A 23,271-nucleotide genomic window follows, 5' to 3' on the forward strand; every position below is an offset into this window, starting at 1 on the left:
CCATGCACTTTCTTTGGTAGAAAGTTTCCTGTTCTGAGTTCTTTTTCGGTGTCGAGGGTCGACATCACGATCCTGGTCAGTGGACTTCGATTCTGAGGCTGTTCCCGAGTCCTCATCTGAGTTGCTATATTCTGACTTAGATGGCTCGCACCGAACTGGATCCACACGCCTTGGGTTCCTAGCACGACCATCTTCCGAAAGGTCGACATCATCGAGGTCTATGAGTGGCTCCTTCCCTGTGTCAGACTGATATAAGTGCCTTAGCAGCTGTAATTCTCGCTCAAGGTTGCTTCTTTGTTGTTCCAGAGCCTGCACCGCTTGAATAGACTCTGGGTTGGTGAGGACATCATTCTCATCATTTTGACGTTCCTCCTGAGCGTTATTCCTGGGACCTGCTCCGGGAACAACTGGTCGATTAGGGCTGGTCATAGGTCCCTGGGGGGGGGGGATCATTCGCATCTTGGTGACTGACATTCTCACCCCCTTCAGGCATCTCGTGCACTTTTTATCTGATGGCGACGCTGCGCGTGGTAGCGCCACCCTTTGTTTTCTTTGCTCCTGCCATCACAACAGTAAGAGTTTTTAGACTAAATCAGTCATTTGAAACGAATATTTACCTGCTTTCATCCCCATAGACGGCGCCAAACGATGTAGGGGAGATTGCGAGTATCCCATGATCTTCCTCTGTGCCTTGTGATCTAGAAGCCTTTACTGAATGGAGAAGGGATGAGATGATGGTGAGTTTAGGGTTGAACCGTCTAACGGCTGCCTACGTATCTCCTTTGTTATTAAGGAGAATCAAACCCTATTTTGCGTAGTTTCTAAGAGCGAATCCCTATGGTTTATATAGGAAGAGCTACGAGATTCATAGGGTTAGGGCTGTCTTCACCTCTTATGAGTTCCCTTCCATCTTTGGACTCTGCCTTCCTATTAGGATTCCTCTTCCTATGGAAGTCTGAATCTAGACCATATCTTATGAGAGATAAGTTTTCTTGTTGATCATAATGTCCCATCATGTATGGGAAGATTGTATCTAAAAGGAAACTCCTAAGATATGTCATCACGATTCCTTTCTTATCATCAGAGATCGCCATCTACAGTTTCCTTCTGTTCAGGAACTGTCTATATCAGTTCCTAATGACTTGGAGAACTGTTATACTTAGAGGCAGTCAGCCACGTGCCTAACACATGTCCACTAAACACTCGTGCTAAACACGAGATCACTTATTCACGAAACTGATCCGATGGTCCTCGTCTCATGCTGGACATCTATAGTCTTAGGTTATTTCCTATACATGTGTTATATGTTTAATAACGGGAAATCCCCCTACAGACGTCATGAGTGAATTTTTTTGACATCGAGTTTAGACGTCGTGAGTGAATTTTTTTGACCTCGAGTATAGACATAGACGTCATGAGTAAAATTTTTTGACCTCGAGGCTAGACACTGTGAGTGAATTTTTTTGACCTCGAGTGTAGACATAGACGTCATGAGTGATAAAATTTTGACATCGAGTTTAGACGTCGTCGTGAGTGAAATTTTTTGACCTCGAGTATAGACATAGACGTCATGAGTGATAAAATTTTGACATTGTTTTGTTTGAAGCTTTTCATCAGGATCTTGACCCAAACTCGACATTTATGCTAGGAACTGGATTTTTTTACCCGAACTCGCATTTCTGCCAAGAACTGGATTTTTTTACCCGAACTCGACATTTCTGCCAAGAAATGGATTTTTTTACTCGCATTTCTACCAAGAACTGAATTCTTTTATCCGAACTCGTATTTTCTGCCAATTCAAGAACTGGATTTTTTGACTCGGTATCGAGATGAGGATCTACATATCATCAGGGTATTCATCACGATCTTGACCCGAACTCGACATTGCTGCCAAGAACTGGATTTTCTTTGACCTGGTATAGAGACAATGCTACCGATACCAGAATTATTTTTTTTTTATTTTTTTTTAATTTGAATTACGCTTTGACAATTAAATTAGGATTTTGACCATTTAAAACTTTTGAATTTGGAATTGAATTTTGATAAATGAAATTTTTGAATTCGAAATAATATTTGATAAATGAAATTTTATGAATTCGGAATAGGATTTTATAAATGAAATTTTTGAATTCGAAATAATATTTGTTAAATGAAATTTTATGAATTTGAAATAGGATTTGATTTTGATAAAAAGAATTTTTGAATCCAAAAGTAGGATTTTGACAATTAAATTTTTGAATTCGAAATAATATTTGATAAATGAAATTTTATGAATTCGAAATAGGATTTTATAAATGAAATTTTTGAATTCGAAATAATATTTGTTAAATGAAATTTTATGAATTCGAAATAGATTTGATTTTGATAAAAAGAATTTTTTAATCCAAAAGTAGGATTTTGACAATTAAATTTTTGAATTCGATATAGGATTTGATAAACAAAATTTTTGATAAAAGAAAATTTTTGAGGTCTTTATCCAATCTCCAATTGATCGATCCATATTGTCATTAAACAATCGCCCCCAAGCGATAATTTCATATCGGCATTCCTTAAATCATCAATAAAATATCCGAAAATATGAGATGCAAGAAGAGAATATATAAAGATCACTAAGCTTTTCTTTTTCCATTAATGATGGTTTACACCGTTCACTCTTTCTCTCTCTGTTTACATGCGAGAAATAGAAAATGAAAGTGTGGTCGGGAAATGAATGTCCTCCCTCTCTCTTGTCTCCACTTCTTTTATAGTTACTCCATATGTGTTCATCCAATAGCTTTTTGACATGTGTCCATCTTTGTCTCCTTCCTTTGTATCTGAAATTTATCATGAATATATTGGCCCTCATGTCAATATTATATTAGAACTTTATTCAAATAATGGTAAATATCGGTATATACGATATTTGGCCACCACACCTGGGTTTGTGGAGAGCTTATAATAATTAACTTTTGCACAACCCAATTTGCAATTTGCAACACTACTTTAAACACTCTTTACCACATTCGAGAGGAGCAAGTTTGCATGAAAGAACGCATTTCATAAAGCAGGCTTCAATAGGGACTCCTGTGAAGGCTGCGTAACTTTGATAGGCAACCACCATAAATAATACAACAAGAGCTCGTACAGCTTTTTCCGCCATCATCTTAACAATAATTGCAAACACTCCCTTATTTTTTGTGTTGTGAAATGAGACACCCGGTGCCCGAATTTATATATACTAGCTTGAGTTATGCAGTGTAGTAGATAGGGAGCCAAAATTATCCATGACTTTATGATGCCGTTGTAGGGTGAATGGTTGTGTTTAGGGGATGTTGTGAGTGGTCTTTAGGAGGTGTCCTTTCTCATATATGGGTGAAGAGGTTGTATGGACCATGGAAGTAGGTGAATCCGTGGCGGAGCCAGGGGGGGCCCAGGGTACGCCCTGGCTCACCCTGAATTTTGGATTTTGGCAGAAATATTTTTGGGTTGCTTTCTTTTATATTTATGAATTGCCTATTTTGCCCATAGATAAAGACTTTAGTTTGTTGGGTCTAAAGGTATTTTTGGGTTGCTTTCTTTTATATTCATGAATTGCCTATTTTGCCCATAGATAAAGGCTTTAGTTTGCTGGGTCTAAAGGTGATTTGGTAATTGACATATTAATTTGACTTAAGCTTCACCTAAAAACCGAAAACACGGTCCTCCAAAGAATGAAAAACAAATGCATAACACATGGGTCTCTCCAATGAATGAAAAGTAGAAGTGATATGATAAGTATGGTCATTTTGCATGCCCTTGTGTGGCAATACACCCTCACCCCCTTGGTTATTAGAGGCCCAGATGCTGGAGCACAGGTACAACAGGCGTATACTAGATTTTGTATAAACTAAATTACTACAAAACATCTTGGTAGTTAGAATTTAGAACAAGTGACTTTTCTTTGTTGTTGCATTACGCAAGCTTATTTTGCCGTTAGAATTTAGAACAACTGACATGACAAATTTACAAGTGAACTTTTCTTTGTTGCCGCATTACACAAGCGTATTTTGCATTACGCTCAAGTGATATTATTTATTCACAAATGAAGAGGGGAGAAAAAAACATATTATGGGCTATATAAGACTACTAGTTAAACAACTTATTTAAAACAAAAAATATATTAACAATTTTATTATTTAGTCTAATTAACCAAACTAGTAGGTTCGATTTGTCATCTAACACTTTCAAAATAAGGAAATGTCTGTTATCTAAAATATATATATACTTTTGATTTTCAAAATATTAATTTAACTAGAGAAATTAACAATTTGTCAAACAATTAGATATACAATTATTTAACCAAAATAAAACCAACTAATAATCACATGTACACACTATTTGATATGAGTTGGAGTTCACCGCCGGCTTACCCTGGAACAAATTCCTGGCTCCGCCACTGGTGAATCATGGAATGTTTGAAGGTTGTAAATTAAATTATTTTAGTTTCTTCCTTCCACATTTGATTACGGAGTTGTGAGAAAATTCGGGTTTATTTTGAATCAGAATTTTTCTGAAAACAGACCGGCCACATACCAACCATGTCCCTCACCCTCCAAGCACTTAACGCATACACAATTACACAGCCTATGACAATTTACAACCTCCAAACGTTCCATGATAGATCGTGTCGTTTTATGTCAATTAACTTCAATAACTTATTCGATGTGTACCTAGGTAAATAGATGCCACTTATAAACTTAATTAATCTAATATGATACCGAAGTCAGGTACTCGGTCCTTAAAAGAACCAAATAAAACTTAGGGTATTTTGGGTTTTATAGATCTGCACTCCTATTTTAAAACGAAATTAGACTTGCCCGCCCCAAATTCAGGGAAATGAGACTTGCTCCTCCAAATTCACATACTGTGAAATGTGTCTGTTAAGAAGACTACAATCCAGCAGGTTAGATGGCTTTTTCCACCTTCTCTCACTAGGTGAAAATAAGACTTTTTTGATGGGTAAAACCCATTAAAAAACACTATTTTTGACTGACATTGCTCGTCGTAAGGCCCGACAAAAAATTCGCAGTCATTTTTTTTTCTTGACGATTAGTTACCATCAATAATTTTAAATTTATTTGACAGGTGGTGAACGTCATTAATAAATAGAATTGTTGACAGACTATAACTGTCAAACTTTGCTATTTCACTAGTTAAATTTATCCGATTTTAATGGAATTTGGAATGCAAATTTGAAAATTATTGATGGTATGCTACATCAATTTTCTGTATACATAAATTTTTTTGACAGTCTATATCTGTCGTTTTTCTGAGCATTAATGTTTTTTTAAAAAAAAAAATCTTATGATCTAAATTTCATATCCATTTTTCCTGCAAAAATTAAACCATCCAACTGAAATCAACATTCTACCAAAATACAATAGATACGGAAGTAAAATCTTTCATCAAAACACACATGTGATTATCTAAAACACCAAAATATTGTAACAAATTACATTACATGAGTTTTAGTATACTCCATAATCCATATACAACCATACATCATGTGTATGCAAAACCGACTAGGTTGCACAAAAAAAAGTTCACCAACTCACATCAAATTGGCTCCACAAAAGGCATAAGCCATGTGATTGTATCTCCAATTGAAACGTCGCCAAATGTTCCTTCCCCAACATATAACTCAGTTGTGTAATAAAAGATATTGTCAATTATTATGTTATACGAGTCAGCAGATGGTACGTCATTAGACACGCTTCAAAGTGCAACGGTTTTTTTCCTGAAGTTCTTTAAAAGGCATCGTGTGGATGGTGGAACATGTGACACTTCATCAAGAACACGTGATTGTCTTCTTACCTACAGTACAACATCACAAGTATAAATGAATACAAGTATACAAGTTCAACTCTCAATGAAAACACAACAATATTTAAATTTAAATACTCAATTTAAATTGGCCTATTAGCTTAGTTGGTTAGAGCAACATCCATTCTCTCTATTGAACGGATGCTTAGAATATACAGTACGCAATTCCATTCCTTTCTTCACCGACTAGATGCTTAGATGTTATATAGTGCACAACATCTAGGATGGAATCACCAATATATCATATTCCGATTACCATTGTTCACAATTATGGAAAACTAGAGACATGTAACCAAGATATAAGTGGCTTAAAAAGGTAAAATACCAACACTATTCCTGCTTGATATGGGCTGACATTATGACAACTAGGGTACAACAACTAATGGATGGTGCTCTGAGCAAGAAAAGAAAAGAAAAATAAGATGCAGGCTACAATAATGTGCAAGACGTTAGCAGCGTATCAGTTCGGACTGACAGACCTAGTACTCCCTACATGATGTACATTGCCTCATTCACATTTTCTTAGTCCATCTAACATCTCTGCAGATGCCAAAGCCTCTTCCAAGACCTAGGAGCTACTCAACCTAAATGTTAGTTGCATTCAACCATAGGAAACTATTTGAACACGACTTCTCCTGGAGAGTCTCACTCTGAAAAAGAAGGTTCTAATGAATCCGAAGAAAAGAGCACATTTTGGCCATGATCGGCTAAAGATCACTGCCATCTCACGAATTGGATTCAAACCAATCAAGCTACTTGCCCTTTAGTAAATCGTGAGCAGGTCTGTCATCTAAGGGTTCATCAGCATTAGTGTTTTCATTCTCCCAAGCTGGCAGTACTACTTCGTTTGCGTCTCTTCTGTCTCAGCCAGTGTTTAGTACCCCAAACCCAGCTGTCCCGTTTGGTTCAAACCTTCAAAGTACTAATCAGATGAATATGGAGGATAGCATGGCAGAGGACACAGTCCAAGCAACTAATCCTACACTTCCTAAGAACTTCTTTTCAGTAAAAATGAGACACTGAACTTCTTTCATTTCAGTAAAAATCGATAATGCCTCAATAAATCTCTTGTTCTCAACAAAAGTACTAAGAAGTGTACAATAACTAACAGTATCGGGAACAACACCAGCTTCTCTCATTTCATAAAGAAGCTGTGTCGCTTCATGAAAAAACTTAGCTTTATCAAACACATTAATCATAGAATTATAAGCAACTAAATCAGGAGTAATACCAGCATTCTTCAATCTCATAAATATAGATATTGCTTTACTATAATCACAAAGCTGACGTGAAAACTCAATAAGCTAGATTACTATACAACACAAGGTCTCCAATAATTCTATCTTGTTCCATATACTGTAACAAGAGAAAGTCGTCCAAAACAAGGATGAGGAAAAAGATATCTCGAACAAGGATGGGAAGAAACCAATCTCACTACAGCAGGGAACCAATAGAATTAAACCTATTGTAGGCAGTAATGAGAATGGATTAGATAGAAGGCTGCCCAAGGAGACGACACAGAACAAAGGGACAAAGACAAGTCTCTTGATACAACCTCAATTACGAAGATGATTAACCTTGCCTGCTGGATTGTAAGCCTCGTTATTCATGCATCTCTATTTATAGGGACCCCTACACAAATATATACACAGACAATTTACACAGATACAAAAATGCTACTTTAATCAAATTTACACTGATCAAAACCTTATCAAATCCAGAAACCAAATGTTTTATGATTTTCAAATTTTTGGAAAAGTTATTAAATGTTCCAATAAAGGAACCCCCTAAGTATGTTCCAAATCTAAAATTTAACGGTTCCCATATTGGAAAAATCGTGTATTTCTAAATACAATAAGAAAAAACCAGTGATAACATTAGTTAAGGAATGCATCAGAATTTTAAATAGCATAATAAGAAAATGATAAAACATAAAATAGGTCTTTAACAAATCTACCAACCTAAAGTTCTTAAATAATAGTTTGAAACTATGATGCACGGATGCAATGGCATTTTAGGAGCATCCGTGCATCATAGGTTTGAAATATTAACATGTGTTATTAACATACAATGGTTTCAATTCTAACACTATTGTTGGTTATCCATACTACCAAAGATGAGAACAAGCAAATAAATATAACGATAAACCAAAAACCAAACAATGAACTGGACAAAGTCATGAAACAACGTGATCAACTCAGATTGGACAGAAACGTGCTCTAAGTGGTGCATCAGGCGACTGGATGCCCAATACCAAATGCCAGATTTCTGGCATGTCCATAAAATAAGACCTGTAAAAAAAAAATCAGCACAACTATACGCCGTAAGCTGTTATGTTAATGTCACGACTAAGTTGGCCATGCGCCCGTTTTATATTTCCAGATGCATGCACATATAGACCAACCAAACTGAGTCAGATCAAGTTGTACCAAACTGGGGTTGTAACCAGGGTAAATAGAGTCTGATCTAGTTGTAAAAGCCTTTCCCGATAACCTTCTATCTGACAAGCACCTCTGCATGCCCTATATATACATGATGCTAAGAAAGGTAAAGAAGAGAGAGGGGTAACATGTAATCGTTCAGTAGACTTGCATGAATTAATGAGGTTGTTCCCCTTCCTTGGTTTTGTCTGTAATTGTTCAAGCAGTCAAGAGGTGGGGTTAAAATGTAATCCAACTAGATCCCAAAAGGAGCTCAAATTACAATCTTAAAAAACCACCTCAACTTCATGAAACCCAAGTCGGAGAGGACCCAACAGCCCTCCACCTCACCATTACAGAAACAAAAATACAAGAACACGAACACAGACAAGAAACAGGAAAATACAGATCCATGCTAATAAGCATACAGACTGGAATGATGCAATGCCCTTGTTTTAATTTCTTTAATAACATCCAACCCCTCTGCTAGCTGCTTAAGCAATAAGCATGCAGTGTCTTCATTCTGCCCATCTCATTCAAAAGAACTTTAACACACAAATCTTAGAGGCTTTAGAGCATTTCAATTGCAGCTCCATAAAGCCCAAGCTAATTTCAAATTTGAGCACTTGTTCAGTAGTTAACTTTGACATTTACTAGAAATTAACAGTCAGAAATAACCTCCAATGGCTCCAGATAACCGACACAGAACATGCCCACTAAATAACTACAATTAGCTTACTTGAAACGGTCATAAGTTACACTCAACGTCTAAGTTTTGTCTAGTTCTAACATCACCGAATCACTAACAAGTACCACTGAATATGGTAAACCTTTGATTTCTCTTACAGAACCCGTTGGATTTGTATTATACAAAAGATTTTATGCATTTGCAGGATTTTGGCCGTGAAACGACTATAACTATAGCATGGCTTTAAAACAGCTTCATTTAAAATCACAACAATAAAAAGAAAACAAAGAATACACAATATTCAAAAGATAACATATGAGGATTGAAGCTATGTGAATTGAAGTTATGAAAATAAGAGGTAACAGAGAGACTACATACTGCATTGGTAACAGAGATTCTGAGTCTGGCAGATCAACATATAAGAAACTCACCTTTGCCAGATTTACTTAGACTGAAACCACAAGAACCACCTATTCAAGAGATGTAAAACAAACATAAATAAACTAAAATATAGTCTTAGGAATCAGTATTTCATCAAAAAGCAAAAAGAAATATTAAGTAATGACAAACTTGAAGCAAACCCGTATGAAGTTCAGCTCCCAGTGTCTCCACTTGCTCCAGATTCTCCGAAATCTCATGTATGCAGCCCAAAATGTAGTTCCATCTCCCAATTTAAAAATAGCTCGTGCATCCGCATATTAATTCGCCCTGAAATCAAGAACTGAAAGGGGAATTTGTAATTGGAATTGAATAACGCGGACTTATCAAAAAAACAAACGGCCCCTAACTACCATCTAAACAGACAAACAAACTGGTTTGGTAATGACAAACAAACCATTATCTGATAGAAAGATACCAAAAATCACACTTAAAAAACCAAGAACATTCAAACTAACATTTTTTTTAATGAATAAGTAGTTGTATTAAACAGCAACATGGATTGCATTTTATATACATGATACCGATATTACAATGATGTTTTCATAAACTTTACAAGCAAAACTGGTAGCAAACTCTGTAGCTGGGCTTTGATGCAGGTTAGCAAGTTGTAGTATATACCTACAAAAGATTCTCATCTTAGTTTTAGCAAATTTTTCCGAACCATCTTTTGGGCTGTGTTTACTGAAATCTCAAATATAAATCAATTGACCTATCTTGATTTAGTTTTACTATTTAGAGACTTTAATTTACCGATGTTTTTATCTCGGGCTAATTTTATTGGAATACATAATCGTCATCAATTGATTAAACAACAACTCAAAGCAAGAATTTGAGCAAATAATATTTCGCTGAAGGAAATAAGTTACAACATCCGGAAAATGCGAGAATAGAAATCCAAGCTGACTTTAGGATCTTTAATTTGAATCATGTGCTACAACTTGAGCTATTAGCAATACTCAACGGGATACAGATCAATACAGAACAAGGCTAAAAAAAGATAATTAATAGCTTCAGGCATCAAGAATGCAGCAACAAATGCCATTGAATACCAGAAAATACAGTGACAATTATGGGAACTTTGTCATACGATGAACAAATAGCAGTTATACATGTTTTAAGGGAAACTAATAGTGTAGTTGCTCTAGAATGTCCTACTGGCTTAATCTCTTTACGAGCTCTCGGCAACAAAACTCTGCTGAAGTAGACAGGTTAGGAGTACTATATTATAGAGTGAAATGGTGGATAGTTTTTCTAGCTCCTATCCTCCAACTGTATATGTTTTTGCCTGAGTTTATCTTGTACTTCACGGTTCAAGTAATGTACCCACAGCTCGCACATTTGCAAAATATAAATATAAAAATATATCATAATGAATGACATTGACAACAAAGAAGGGAAGTTAGTCAATGCTTCACAGGTAGCAACGTTTAGAACCAATGCCACAACTCCACAACAATTTCACCTCAGATGACTTCAACTGTGGTAACTCGCTCAGTTAATGCAAGCCTTCTACGATATACTACTCTAAAGTCACATAGTATACTACCTAGGTTTTTGAGATACTAGAGACCAAAGATAAGGCAAGCAGGACAAGCCCCCCTTTTCTCGATCTCCACACACCACCCCCCACCCAAAAAAACATAACAACAAAAGCAACAAATCCAAGGCATGCATGCAAACAAAAACTCTTTATATACGCAAAAGCTTTGTTCGACAATTGTGTGCCCCTCTTCAATTAGGTGTCAATGGTTTAGGAGATGTTCGGAAGTTTTGTTTGGGGAGCTCTCGTCAATTTTCCAACTTTTGGTTTCTGAGTTTTGTGCTTATTTAAGAATTAGAGAAACAGAAAATGCTTTAGTGTTTTACCTATCAGCACACAATGTTCAGTGCCTCACTAACAACACACGATGTTCACCACCCAGAGTCTGTGCTTGCTCCAGATTCTCTGAAATCTCATGTATGCAGCCCTAAAACTAGTTCCATCTCCCAACTTAAAAATAGCTCGTGCATCCACATTAATTCGCCCTGTAATCAAGAATGGAAAAGGGAATTTGTAACTGAAATTAAATAACTCGGATTTATCAAAATAACAAACGGCCCCTAACTACCATCTAACCAGACAAACCAAAAGACAAACAAACCGATTAGGTAATGACAAACAAGCCATTATCTTATAGACAGATACCAAAAATCACACTTAAAAAGCCAAGAACATTCAAACTAACATTTTTTTTGGATGAATAAGAATTTGTATTAAACAGTAACATGTATTGCATTTTATAAACATGATAACAATAGTACATGATGTTTTCATAAACTTTACAGGTAAAACTGGTAGCAAACTCTGTAGCTGAGCTTTGATGCAGGTTAGCAAGTTGTAGTATACCTACAAATGATCTTCAATTCTGTTGCTGCTGGTTTTGGCACTGCATATGACATGATCTTGCTTTGTTCTTTGTTCCTTAGTTCTTCAAATGCCCTCATAGTTTCAGTATCAAAACTGATGGTTCTTTGAAATTAGTTTTTTTTTTAATCATTCATTTCTTACAAATTCAATAAATTGAACTGACTAAAACTCCTCAATCACTTAGTAATTCACGTCACAACAACAATGAAATGTTTACATAACAATTTTTTAATACACCCCCATATTATAAACAAACACTCAGCAACTCCAATAAATTTCATGAGAAAGATGCATCATCCCAATATACTAATTAAAGAAATAAAAACATCTTTTTTGAATATAAGAAACAAACCGGTGAAATTGAAGCTTTTGCATTTATGGTTACATTAACCAATAATGTAAGTTAATGGATTGGATGTGTACATTCTTAAATTCAATTGTTCCGGAATGGTATAGACGCATACATGTTCCCTAATCCAAGTATTCTAAGATTATGATCATATATTTTTTTTGTAAAATTGCGAGGAAAGTGAAACTGCAAATCTCGATCCTTTCTTTAACATTCAACGCATAATGGATAAAATAAAATAACGCTGTACGCCGTTTATTACAACTGGGAGTTTTAAGCGGTTCCATTTCCACTAGTTATTGTAAACAGATAAATTGGGCCTAGGCTCAAAGTCCTTAACAAAGGACTTCTCTTCTTTCAGTTCAGTGTCATCATGGTAAACAGACACATTTGGTCTTGGCTCAGAATCCTTGACAAAGGATTTATCTTCTTTGTTTCCGGCATCCTTATAATACCCAGTGGCACTGGGTCTTGGCTCCAAATCCTTAACAAAGATATTCACTTCTTTGTTTTCGGCATCATTGTCGTATACAGAAAGATTGGGCCTGGGCTCAAAGTCCTCTGCAAATGATTTGTCTTCCTTTTTCTTGGCATCACCGTGACAATTTGCTTTAGTTTCATGTTTGGAAAGAGCCTCTTGGTTGGAGTTCACAAGACCTCCAATAGCATCTGGCATGGGCCGGTCCTTCATCACTTCTTTCCAATATTCTTCTGGAGCTTTTCTTGCATTGATAGTGCTAGCAAACTGCATCAGTATGAGATAAACTTCACATAAACAAACTAACAGAATTACTACACAACAGTTGGTCGATTTTATGTAACTATTTCAGGTGAAAAGCCTAATTCATTTAAAATGTAGCTGAATATCAGTTTTTCCTACAAAAACAAGCTGATGATTCTATGGCTGCATCACTGTTAGATGTATGTACGTCCGCAAGAAAATTGCTTCTTTGAAGCTGGTTTCCTGCTTCAAAAAATTTGCACCCCTTTTCAGTACTCACCAGGCCAGCATGACTTCGAGGCACACTTAGAAATAGTTGTGCGCTGAATTGGCTGATGGCTCAACGGGGCGTTTTTTTCAAAAAAAATTTTCCGGCAGTAGACCGTAATCAGACTTCAGAGTGTACGTACTCCTAGCCAGTTTGAATAAATCACATATAAAAAGCAAGGCATCCTCATTGATTAAATTTGAATTTTCTGTAGATACAATGTGAGTATTTGTCGATATTTAGAAGAGTTGTTCTGTTTTTTGTTCATTAACAGTAGAATGCAAAAAATAGTTTCCCAACATACGTTAGCCACTTAGATTCCCAACATATGTGAGTATTAGCCTTTGATGAAGTACATAAAAAAAAGTCTAGCTACTTCACAGTTCTGCTCTTTCAGCATGAAACATATCCGCCAATAGAAGACTTTAGGTGCATTTGTTGATGGCACCAAATCAAGAAGAGACATGTTTCTTTGCTGAAAGACCAAGCCAGATTCAAATTGTATTTACCAAATATCTAAGATGTCGATTACATATAGGCGGTCTTTGCTCTTAACAAAACAGTCTAACGATCATAAACAACAGCTAAACCATATAATAAATGAAAATGTGGGCGAATAATTTATGATGCATGCAAACTACATGTGGAGGGGAGGAAAGGGATCGACGTTGCTACTTCAGGTTCCATTACCAGAATAAGCAAGAAGAGAGTGAAGAAAGAAATGAGAGAGTCCATTGTCTTCGCCATTTCAAGATGATTGTGTACTCAGATCACTGAAAGGCTTTAGTCCTTCACTCCTATTTATAGCTCGATCAACAATTATGAATGCAAATGGCTTACACACGAGATTCGCAGGAATTGCACGTTCTTGTCATTTCATGTTTTGTATTTTTCGATAAATAATCCTTTCATGTTTAGTGAGTAGTGATTTTTTGCTCCCAGCGTTGGTTCCTCCGAGCCCTACAAGGGAATTATCGCCACATGTTTCAATTTTTCCATAAAATAATGGTAGTTACACTTGTCACAAAATCCTCAAAATTCCAGATTTTACTAATTTGTCCCTAAGTCATAACTAAAAAGGAAATAAAAAGAAAACATAAACAAAACAAAAAATAGGAATCAAAATATGAAAAACACGATGGATGCATTAAGAACAAGCTAACAAGCTAACAAGAATATGATATTATTGTTATTAACGTGTTTTTGCAGGAAGAAGATGAAGAAGAAATTCACAGGTTTGTTGGTTTATTCTACTTTACTTTATTTTTATTTTTTTTAGTGGAAATTTTATTAATAATGATAACGAGTTTTACAAATAATTAGGACAAGCGTGCAACAAGCTGCACCGCAAGTCCTTTCTGAATGACAAATCCTATCATCCTAAATACAAACTCGTTAAAACCAGTTGTCATTACGTTGCAGTCCATAACTTTCTGCAATCTCTTAAGGACTGTTATGCTAAGAAACCAAATGTGTTGAAACTGAACAGAGTGAAACAATGCTGGTTTGCCCTACAAGCCTCCTTGTGTTTCTCAATCTTTCCTGCCGCTGCTCTATTAGCTGCGTCGCCCACCCCAAAGACTCCATTCCCAATCCCCTACCAATGGAGAGGCTCTAGTTACATCAACATACACGTCTCCCCTCAGACCAATTATAGATCAATATATCCGCAAGCCGAAGTATCGATCTTTCCTCATTCGGATCAGTGAGAAAATTGACGGGAGCCTTCTTCTTCACTTGTACCTCAGCCCTCCAAAATGCATCACATAAAATGTCTCTGACATGATTATGTCGATATTTGAAACCTGGAAAGTGTTGATAATGTGTTGCATAGTCCCCGAAAGCATCTAGTATACTTTTTTTACAAACAGAGCATAGACCACCGTCAGAGTACAAAGGAATTATGAGACGATACCGGAGAATATAACGATACTCCACCGGCGACATACGCTGTCTAAGTCCCTCCTTTGCGTGTTTTGACTGCAAGCATCCAAATTTGTTTTTTTTTTTTTTTTTTTAGGGACAAACTAGTAAAATTGAAAATTTTGAGGATTTTGTGACGGTTGTAACTTTCATTTTTTTTTGGTAAAAGATGAGACGTGTATGGCTCAAAATTCCCTTGGAGCACTTGGAGGAACCAACCCTGGAAGCAAAAAATCACTTTGCAATAATATAATCTTTTTAGATAAGCAATAATGTTAGTGACCGGGCTTTTGAGCCCCATTGTCGGTTCCTTATTACAACATATAATTGCTCGTGCAGGGACTCAATTATTTGATTGATATTTTTAGTAGGACCAACTAATCTTATTTCCAGAACAAAAAATCCAGGGTCCTATTACTCCCACAAAAAAAAACAATTATTACAAGTGTGCTATTGGTTTCAAAAAATCTAAAAAAAAACAATTATTACAAGTATGTCATTGGTCCCCTAAAAATTGAATTCTAAACCCCAAACTTAAACGACCCAGCTAGGTCGTTTGGGACTTGTCCAACATTTCGGCCAGTCGTTTGGAATAAGAATCCCAAACAACTTACACCACCGTTTGGGACTTAGTTTAAACGACCGCCACACCCGGTCAAGAGCCCAAAAACAGAATTTTGAATTTTTTTTCAAAGTTTAAATCCCAAACGACATGACCACATCGTTTTGGACTAAGTCCAAACGGTGTGGCCATATCGTTGGAGACTTAGTCCAAACGGTATAGCCATATCGTTGGGGATTTTTCTAAGTCCAAGCGGTGTAGCCATTTTTTAAAGTCAAATTTAAGCGACATGGCCAAAGCGATGTGGCCATGTTGTTTTTATTTGAACTTGAAAAAAATTCAAAGTTCTTTTTTTTGGGCTCTTGACCGGTGGCCAGGGTCGTTTGGATTAAGTCCTTAAGCGGTGTGGCCAAGTCGTTTGGGACTTAGTCCAAACGACCTAGCCGGGTCGTTTAAGTTTGGGGTTTCGAATTCAATTTTTTGGGAATCAATGGCATACTTGTAATAATTTTTTTTTTGGATTTTTTGAAACCAATGGCACACTTGTAATAATCGTTTTTTTAAGGAGTCCGCCCAACACAAATTGGGGTCCGGCAGTAACAAATACCAAAATCTATTTAGACTTCCTTAAGAACACCACGGGGACTACATATCTCTCTATGGGGACTACATATCTTACGTGGCATCCAAATTATATTTTTCTTTTCAATAATAAAAAAAACAAAAGTAGAAACAGAAAAATAACTAATAACTTATCCAATTAAATAACTAACACCCATAATAATAACAAATAAATAACAAAAATCTTGCCTCTATTTCCACAAACAATTAAACAAAAAATGAAAGAAGATAAAGAAAAGTAAAAAATAAAAAATAAAACCCAATGCCCTAAAAAAAGTTGGGTGCCCAAAAAATCCACTTTTGTTATTCTCAATCCCCTCACTCTCTTTCTAGCTTGTTACAAAATTCCATTTTTTTTTATCACTTTAGTTTACATTAATTTTGAATGGAGAAAAAAAAAATACATGTGATTATCTGTCTATTGACTTAAACAAATGTTTGGATGATTATGTCAAAAAATCATTTTTTTTTAGTCAAGGTTTATTTTTATTTATTTTCTTTCTTTATTTGGTTGAATTGTTTGTAGAAATATAGGCAAGTTTTTTTTATTTATTTGTTATTTTGGTTTTAGTCATTTAATTAGGTATGTTATTTGGTATTAATTTATTTTTATGTTTGCTTTTTGAATTTTGGAAAGAGAATAGAGTTTTGATGCCACGTAGGAAATGGAGTCCCAAGGAAGTTATTAAGGGAGTCTGAGTAGAACTACTCTTTCCAGAATAGGGTGGTCCGTTAATTCCTTTCTTGGCTAAGAGATGTATCTTACTACTTTAAAGACAGTGAATAGTGATGTTAATTTTCCAATTATACCCCTATATGGTTTTAATTATTACGATCACGATCAAAAAGACATTATGTAATAACATAGTTGATGGAGGGGTAAAACTGTCCATTTGTACAGTGAAATTCACACGTTTATCTCTTGATTTATCACCATGCCCTCTATTTTACAAACAATTGCAAAATTGCCACTGACTGAAAGTTGGATTTTTGTGCTGCCCCGCCCAAACTAACTGACCGCACACGTGGCGTAGACACGTGCCATTTAACTAGTTATATATAATCTTCATTTGATAATGTTCCCTTAGAACAAATGAACAATAGATAAATAGTTAAATACCACTCTTAGGTTTTAGTAAAGCGATAGGCACACCAAACCTTTTTAAACATACATAAAAGAAAACCATTAATACACAGTTTTTTATTACGATGTTAGAAAGGTAATCTTACATACACCAATCTCGTATATGCATATACATGACATATTCCATATCATGAAAACATTCGAATTTAATTTGTAATGTTTGAACTTTGGACCAGCATGTTCTTCTCATGGATTGATCTTGCATGCTAAATCATAATCGTGGTCACGCAAGGCTTGCGAAAGGCGCTGGCAGTACAAGATAAAATTGGAAGAGTTTGATGTTGGAAAAGGGGTTATTAGAGACTGAAATGAATTAAAGGACAGAAGAAGTGATGTCAACGCCGTAAAAAAACCCAACACAACGCGTATATGAATTGAATACTGTCCTTAAGAGAAGATTCCGCCCCCTCGACTTGTAGATGCAGAAGGCTTCTTAAACGTCTTCTCTCACATGATTGAATGATAATAGTAGTCTAAAGTGCACTCAAATAGTCTATTCGATCTCTAGAATAACAAGTATAATTCTCGATCTCTGGCGGCTAAGGTTGTTTGAAAAAGAAAATATAGGTTTAGGTATTGGAAAAAGGTGCATTGGATCTCGACGAGTGTCACAAAATACAAACTTTTTGGTTTCTTAAAAAAAATTGGAAACTTTAGGAAGGAAAGACAATTTCCAAAAGCAAATATGAAACTCCAAAAAAACGTGTTTAGTGTTTTGATAAAGCTGCTTCAACACAACGAGAGCAATGGTAAATAGCACTAAAACGGAGAGAATTTGATGTTGGGGGATGAAACCGAGACAAATAATGGCTGCCCTCACGCACCCAAGATCTATTCTCTAGGGATCAAGTTTCAACGTAGCTCCTTATGAAAAATAATGTGGTATTTATATAGGTAGAGTAGAGAGTCCTTGTAGCTCAAGTAATCTTGTTGCTTGAGTAATTGTGATAGAATATAACTGTCTAACCGATGATAATTATCTTTTTGATAAGAAATGAATCGGACATAAATCAATGTATATTAGTGGCAAGCCATGTGGCTAAGGTTGACCTTAGACACATGAGTTAATGGGCACGCACATTGATCCATGATATTGCGAATTGGGCTTTAGCCCTGTTGATTAAATGAATAAAATAGAGACCCCTACTAATGGGCGTTTGCCCGCGTAGGTGGGGGTCGAACACGCCCCTCTTTGTCATGCGAACAAAGTTCACATGGCAAAGAAAGAAGAAAAGCAAAGGAAAAATGGAATACGAAAATAGTAAGCGAAATGTATAGTAAAGTGTCGTGTGAGCGTAAAGCGATAGGAAAATGGATAAGCGGAAAAAATTAGGTGAATTATCGGAAACCAAATAATGTTAAATTAGCATTAATGCGGGGCCGCAATGGCGTAGTTAAATAAAAAGATGGCGAAAAATGTACGAGAAAAATAAAAGATGCACATAAATAAAATTGCAAAAGAAATTGATTGGCGAAAATGTACCAAGCGCGTCAACGTGATAGCGAAATTTTTGAATTCGATGAAGCGTGCCAGCGGAATAGCGATACTTGGATTATACCGTTGGAAATTAAGCGTAGGGGCGGTTTAGTAAGAATATGAGGAAAAAAGAATAAAAATACGAGTTGGAGTCGAAAGTGAATACTTGGGCGACTAAAACTGTATTTCACCCTGAACTAGATAAGAATCCAGGTTAGATAAGAATTTACCCCATAAAACTTATTGCCGAAATAGTATAAAACCGTATCCATAGACCAAACTAGATCTAATAGTAAAACAGTACTAGAAGACGAAACAAAAGTTGTTGTTTTCACAGGAGGAAACCAGCAGAGAAACAAGGTGTGGGTTACGAATTCTTGAGAGGCTTCAAGCTCGCAGCAGCGGTGAAAAGAAGATTTATCGGCGATCGATCTTTTACAGCAGCCTTTCGTCGCATACCTCTCACGATTGTTTTGTTAGAGTAAGTGCCTCATTATCTTTGTTTTTGCCGGCCGAAATTCTCAAAGTTTTCTTTGATATGATTTTTTAGCATGTTTTTGGATGAGAAAATATGGCAGTTATCTCAGATAATCCTCCTCCATAACCATTGCATGATTGCATATATTCCTTTTCTCAAAATAATTGGAGATGTAGGGATCCAAACTACCCTGAGTTTGCTTGGGGGCCGCCGCACCTTCTTGCTTAGAAATTTGCATGTGTTTAGTTTTTTTCGTGCATGAATAACAAGCCTTGCAAGGTCTTCTAAGGATCTCGCATTCAATACAGATGTTAAAGATTGCGACTTTCTTTGGTAATGCTCTGACAACCCTTTCTTGTACTGAAGTTGTTGCATGAGAGAGGCTTTCACACAAAGGACCACCTTTAATATAATTAACTTGGTTGCAAAGTGATGTCCCACTTTAGACCCAGAGTCATCTGGCGATAAGGCCATACTTCTTTGGGAAGGCTATGGAGGAAACACTGTGAGGAGAAAGATGATGGCGCTTTGTATCAAAAGCTGGTTTTAAGTTTTGAACTAAAAAACATGATCTGGTGCGGCTCCCACAAAGGGAAGGGCACCATACCGTGCCACATTAACAGAGTGCGATACTGGTTTTAAGTTTTGAACCAAAATATGATAAGGTGCAACTCCCACAAAGGAAGGGCACACCGTGCACGTATTACATTAATATGGCCCAAAATGAACCGGTTTTGTGCTCTCGACCCGGTTTTGACCTATCGATTTCGGTTTTCTTTTCTTTTTTTTGGTAGAAACTACCGTACTATCTGGCGTAAAATACTTCGAGAAAACTTCGATGGCGATCCACGAGACTTGGTGAGGTGGAAAGAAGGTGACAGATCTGGCGACTACACGGAACCGCGTCGATGGTAAAGCTTAAGGAAATAAAAAAATACTAGGACTTCGAGAAATTTGAAATGGAGGAAGTGTCACGAATTTGAAGCGAAAGTCGAAGAAGATGAAGTAGTAATGGCTTACACACAATTAAATTACGGAGTGCAATTCCGTTGAGCAAAAAAGAAATATGCGCAATTCTTGGAGTGGTGGCAAATTCTTGGCGGGACAACTGCTAATATCGTTATGGTTAATCTTTACGAGGCGCACCGTTTACAAAATGAATTTAATGAAGGTTGGGGCTCAAGAAATCTTGGCGTTGATCTGACCGAAAAGCCATCTTGGCGAAAAGGGTACATAAAATTTGAAGTTGAATTCAAGGATTCAAGCGAAGTTTTAAAGGATTCCCAAAAGTATACACCGGATGGGATAGATTTCTGTACCGCTTGCGAGGGAAGTGGAATCCGACAGAGTTTAAAGTGCCGAACAAATTTCGAGGTAAGCCAAAACATAATTATTGGAAATTGTACTATGAGTAAACTGTTGACTAACACGAGTTATTTTTGTGTCTAACAGAAAACGCGAGTATACTACCAGACATTGAATTGGACAAGGAAGTGGAGAACAATCTTTGTTTCTTCTTTCATGAATGCTCTGATGAAAGATTGGTAGATCTGAGCTACTTTGATGATATCGTTGATTTCCGACATTATGGGGGTATCGAACAACGGCCCGATAGGCTCAAGGAGACACATAGTGAAATGGTGAAGAAGAGTAAGAGTCTCAGAAATGCAATATTTGGCAGCAATAGCGATAGTGAAAAAGAAGATGGAACGGAATTAACACAGCGAGAACTAGTGCTGAGTTTGCCAAGCAAAAAAAGCGAATTGTAAAAGAAGATGTGCCACAAGAAAGCGGGGACGACGGAGACCAAGAAAGACAACCAGCGTTACAATGTATGATGCCTCGAGGGGCGAGACTACAATGCACAAAACATCGGATGAAATATAATACATCTGCGACATCAAGAGGAAAAGGTATGTACCGTAGAAAACATAGATATGTAAAAGTGTGGTGAGATGTAATATCTCGCTTTGGTTTGGTATACCTGGGAAAAGAATGGCGGGGGAAAAGAGCGAAACAACGATACTTACAAAAGATAGTGCGTGAAGAACACAAAGTCGGTGAAAGAAAATAAAGCGCAAAGCAAAATGCAAGAGCAAAGAATCCAACAACCAACGGCAAAATCTTGTCGGGGGTAATACTACTCATGGAGGAAAACCACAGAATCATTGAAGTAAGTTGACCGTTGAATTCTACTATTGCGTTAGGGCGGTAAAAAGAAATTTGTGTCCAACACTAATCCGATGAAATTGGTAGATGAAGCGAGAGATTGTCAAGTCCGGAAGATGATGAAGCGAAGGTCTGCGCCATGGACCACGCCAATGGAGGGGGCTCGAAAAATATCAAAGCTGTGACGAATCACGGAGAACATTGGAGAATATAATGAGCGATGTCAATGATTTTCGATAGTATAAAACAGGTATGATAGTATTTTTTATTAGTTATTGCAAACTTGTGTTTAAGTCACGAAAGATTGATGAAATCGGATATTTTTCGCCCTTGAGGTAAAAGCGGCGATAAATGCAGACCAAAGAAATTCATGAAAAAGTCGCGAAGAAAAATATCGTTCGAATGAAGTCAATGCCTTAGAAGAAATAGAAAGTGAAGATACTCAACCAAAAATTGGAAGAGACAAACAAAGCGTTAAGCAAAACCATCGAGAGAGTTAGAAGGCGAAAACAAAAACTTAATCGGCGGACGGAAGAAGCGGAGGAGAGATCGTCACGAAAGAATTTGGGAAAGCTTTGTGAGATAATGGAGGAACACAAACACTTAAAAGCAGATGTGATAGAATTGAAGTCACTTTCGTGGCGACCAAAGATCGAGGAACTTAAAAGCGTGCAAAAAAGAGGTAGAGAAAAATAACAAGCGAATGACCGATTTAAGCGGCATTTCGGCCAAGATCACGTGCAAATGGCTGCTTTTGTGAATCGTCCGTAAGACAATTGACAGAGACTTTAATAGAAACGGGAGATGAACTAGAACGTGAGAAGATGAATTACAAAGATTTGTACGAATTGTATATGCGAAAAGTTGGGAAGAAACCATTGGATTTTCCTAAATCAATGATCATGTGATTGCGAGTATGTAATATCGTAGAACTAAAAATTCTTTTTATGAAAATAAAAATAAAGTATGTGTTGGCTATTGAATATCATTGTGATGTCAGATAACATACCTGTATAAAACTTAGTGTTGTTGATTTATGAATGTAAAAGAACGAGACGCCCCCATGTAGAGAGAAAGACCTTCCAATATAGAACCATTGGAGAAATTTATTGAAAGGCAAAGGGGACATGATCGTCCTCAATGAACCTAGCTATTCAGGTGTGAAAATATTTGTACCGAACGTGAAGCAAGGCGACAAGCTGTTGGAGTTGTCCACGGGTTCAAAGTCGTCACCGTGCCTTTGGGACCAAACTAAAACACAACGCCATTGCCGTAGTAGTGGAATTTAGCACGGATATTGTATTGTGGGAGTATTTGCAATAATTGTTCCGAGCAAGAATAACCATCTTATTGACTCGGTTTCCGTCAAGTAGGCATGAATGCGACTTACTTGGACCGAAAAAAAGGCATAATATGAATGACCTCCCTAGAATGAGCGTTAATGAATGACATTGTTGAAAGTAAAAGTCTGAGAAGAAATAGAAATGTAAAATGACAACCAAACTAAGAGAATGGAAGTTGAATGCCTTTATTGATGGATAAAATAGAGCGAACTACATAGATGGATAGATTTGTTATTGATGGAGTAATGTAAAATTACAAAAAATTTCCTAACGGTAAAACTTGCGAAGGTGGTAAGCATTCCATGGCTTCTCTATTATTCTTCGAAGAAATATGCGGAGGAAATATAACCCCTTAGATCTTTGGGCGATCTATGATGTAGGGTCCTTGCCAATTTTCCCCAAACTTTCGATTCTATAAG

At 36.5% G+C, this 23,271-nt stretch overlaps 1 protein-coding gene and 1 long non-coding RNA gene across 2 annotated transcripts; both read right to left on the reverse strand.

Moving 5' to 3' along the window:
- Nucleotides 1-5,440: 5,440 nt before the first annotated feature.
- LOC147521637 (uncharacterized) lies at nucleotides 5,441-10,703 on the reverse strand. Its single transcript, XR_015205206.1, has 3 exons — nucleotides 9,531-10,703; nucleotides 9,381-9,419; nucleotides 5,441-5,832 (listed from the first exon to the last, which is right to left on the reverse strand). It is a non-coding gene; the product is annotated as an uncharacterized LOC147521637 (long non-coding RNA).
- A 1,624-nt stretch (nucleotides 10,704-12,327) lies between these two features.
- On the reverse strand, nucleotides 12,328-13,980 carry LOC147521638 (uncharacterized). The gene is made up of 2 exons (XM_086578165.1): nucleotides 13,826-13,980; nucleotides 12,328-12,891 (listed from the first exon to the last, which is right to left on the reverse strand). The coding sequence occupies exons 1-2, from the start codon at nucleotides 13,880-13,882 to the stop codon at nucleotides 12,439-12,441; spliced, it is 510 nt and encodes a 169-aa protein (XP_086434291.1). The 5' UTR covers nucleotides 13,883-13,980; the 3' UTR covers nucleotides 12,328-12,438.
- Between the last annotated feature and the right edge of the window lie 9,291 nt (nucleotides 13,981-23,271).

This window comes from Coptis chinensis, chromosome 1 (assembly GCF_015680905.1).
Source record: "Coptis chinensis isolate HL-2020 chromosome 1, ASM1568090v1, whole genome shotgun sequence".
Lineage (NCBI taxonomy): Eukaryota > Viridiplantae > Streptophyta > Magnoliopsida > Ranunculales > Ranunculaceae > Coptis > Coptis chinensis.

Bases quoted from the DNA above. Each gene is read 5' to 3' on its own strand.
- LOC147521638 (XM_086578165.1), bottom strand. From the start codon at position 13,882: ATGGCGAAGACAATGGACTCTCTCATTTCTTTCTTCACTCTCTTCTTG. The intron at 12,892-13,825 runs GTAATGGAACCT...ATACTGATGCAG, and splicing joins CTCTCTTCTTGCTTATTCTG to TTTGCTAGCACTATCAATGC.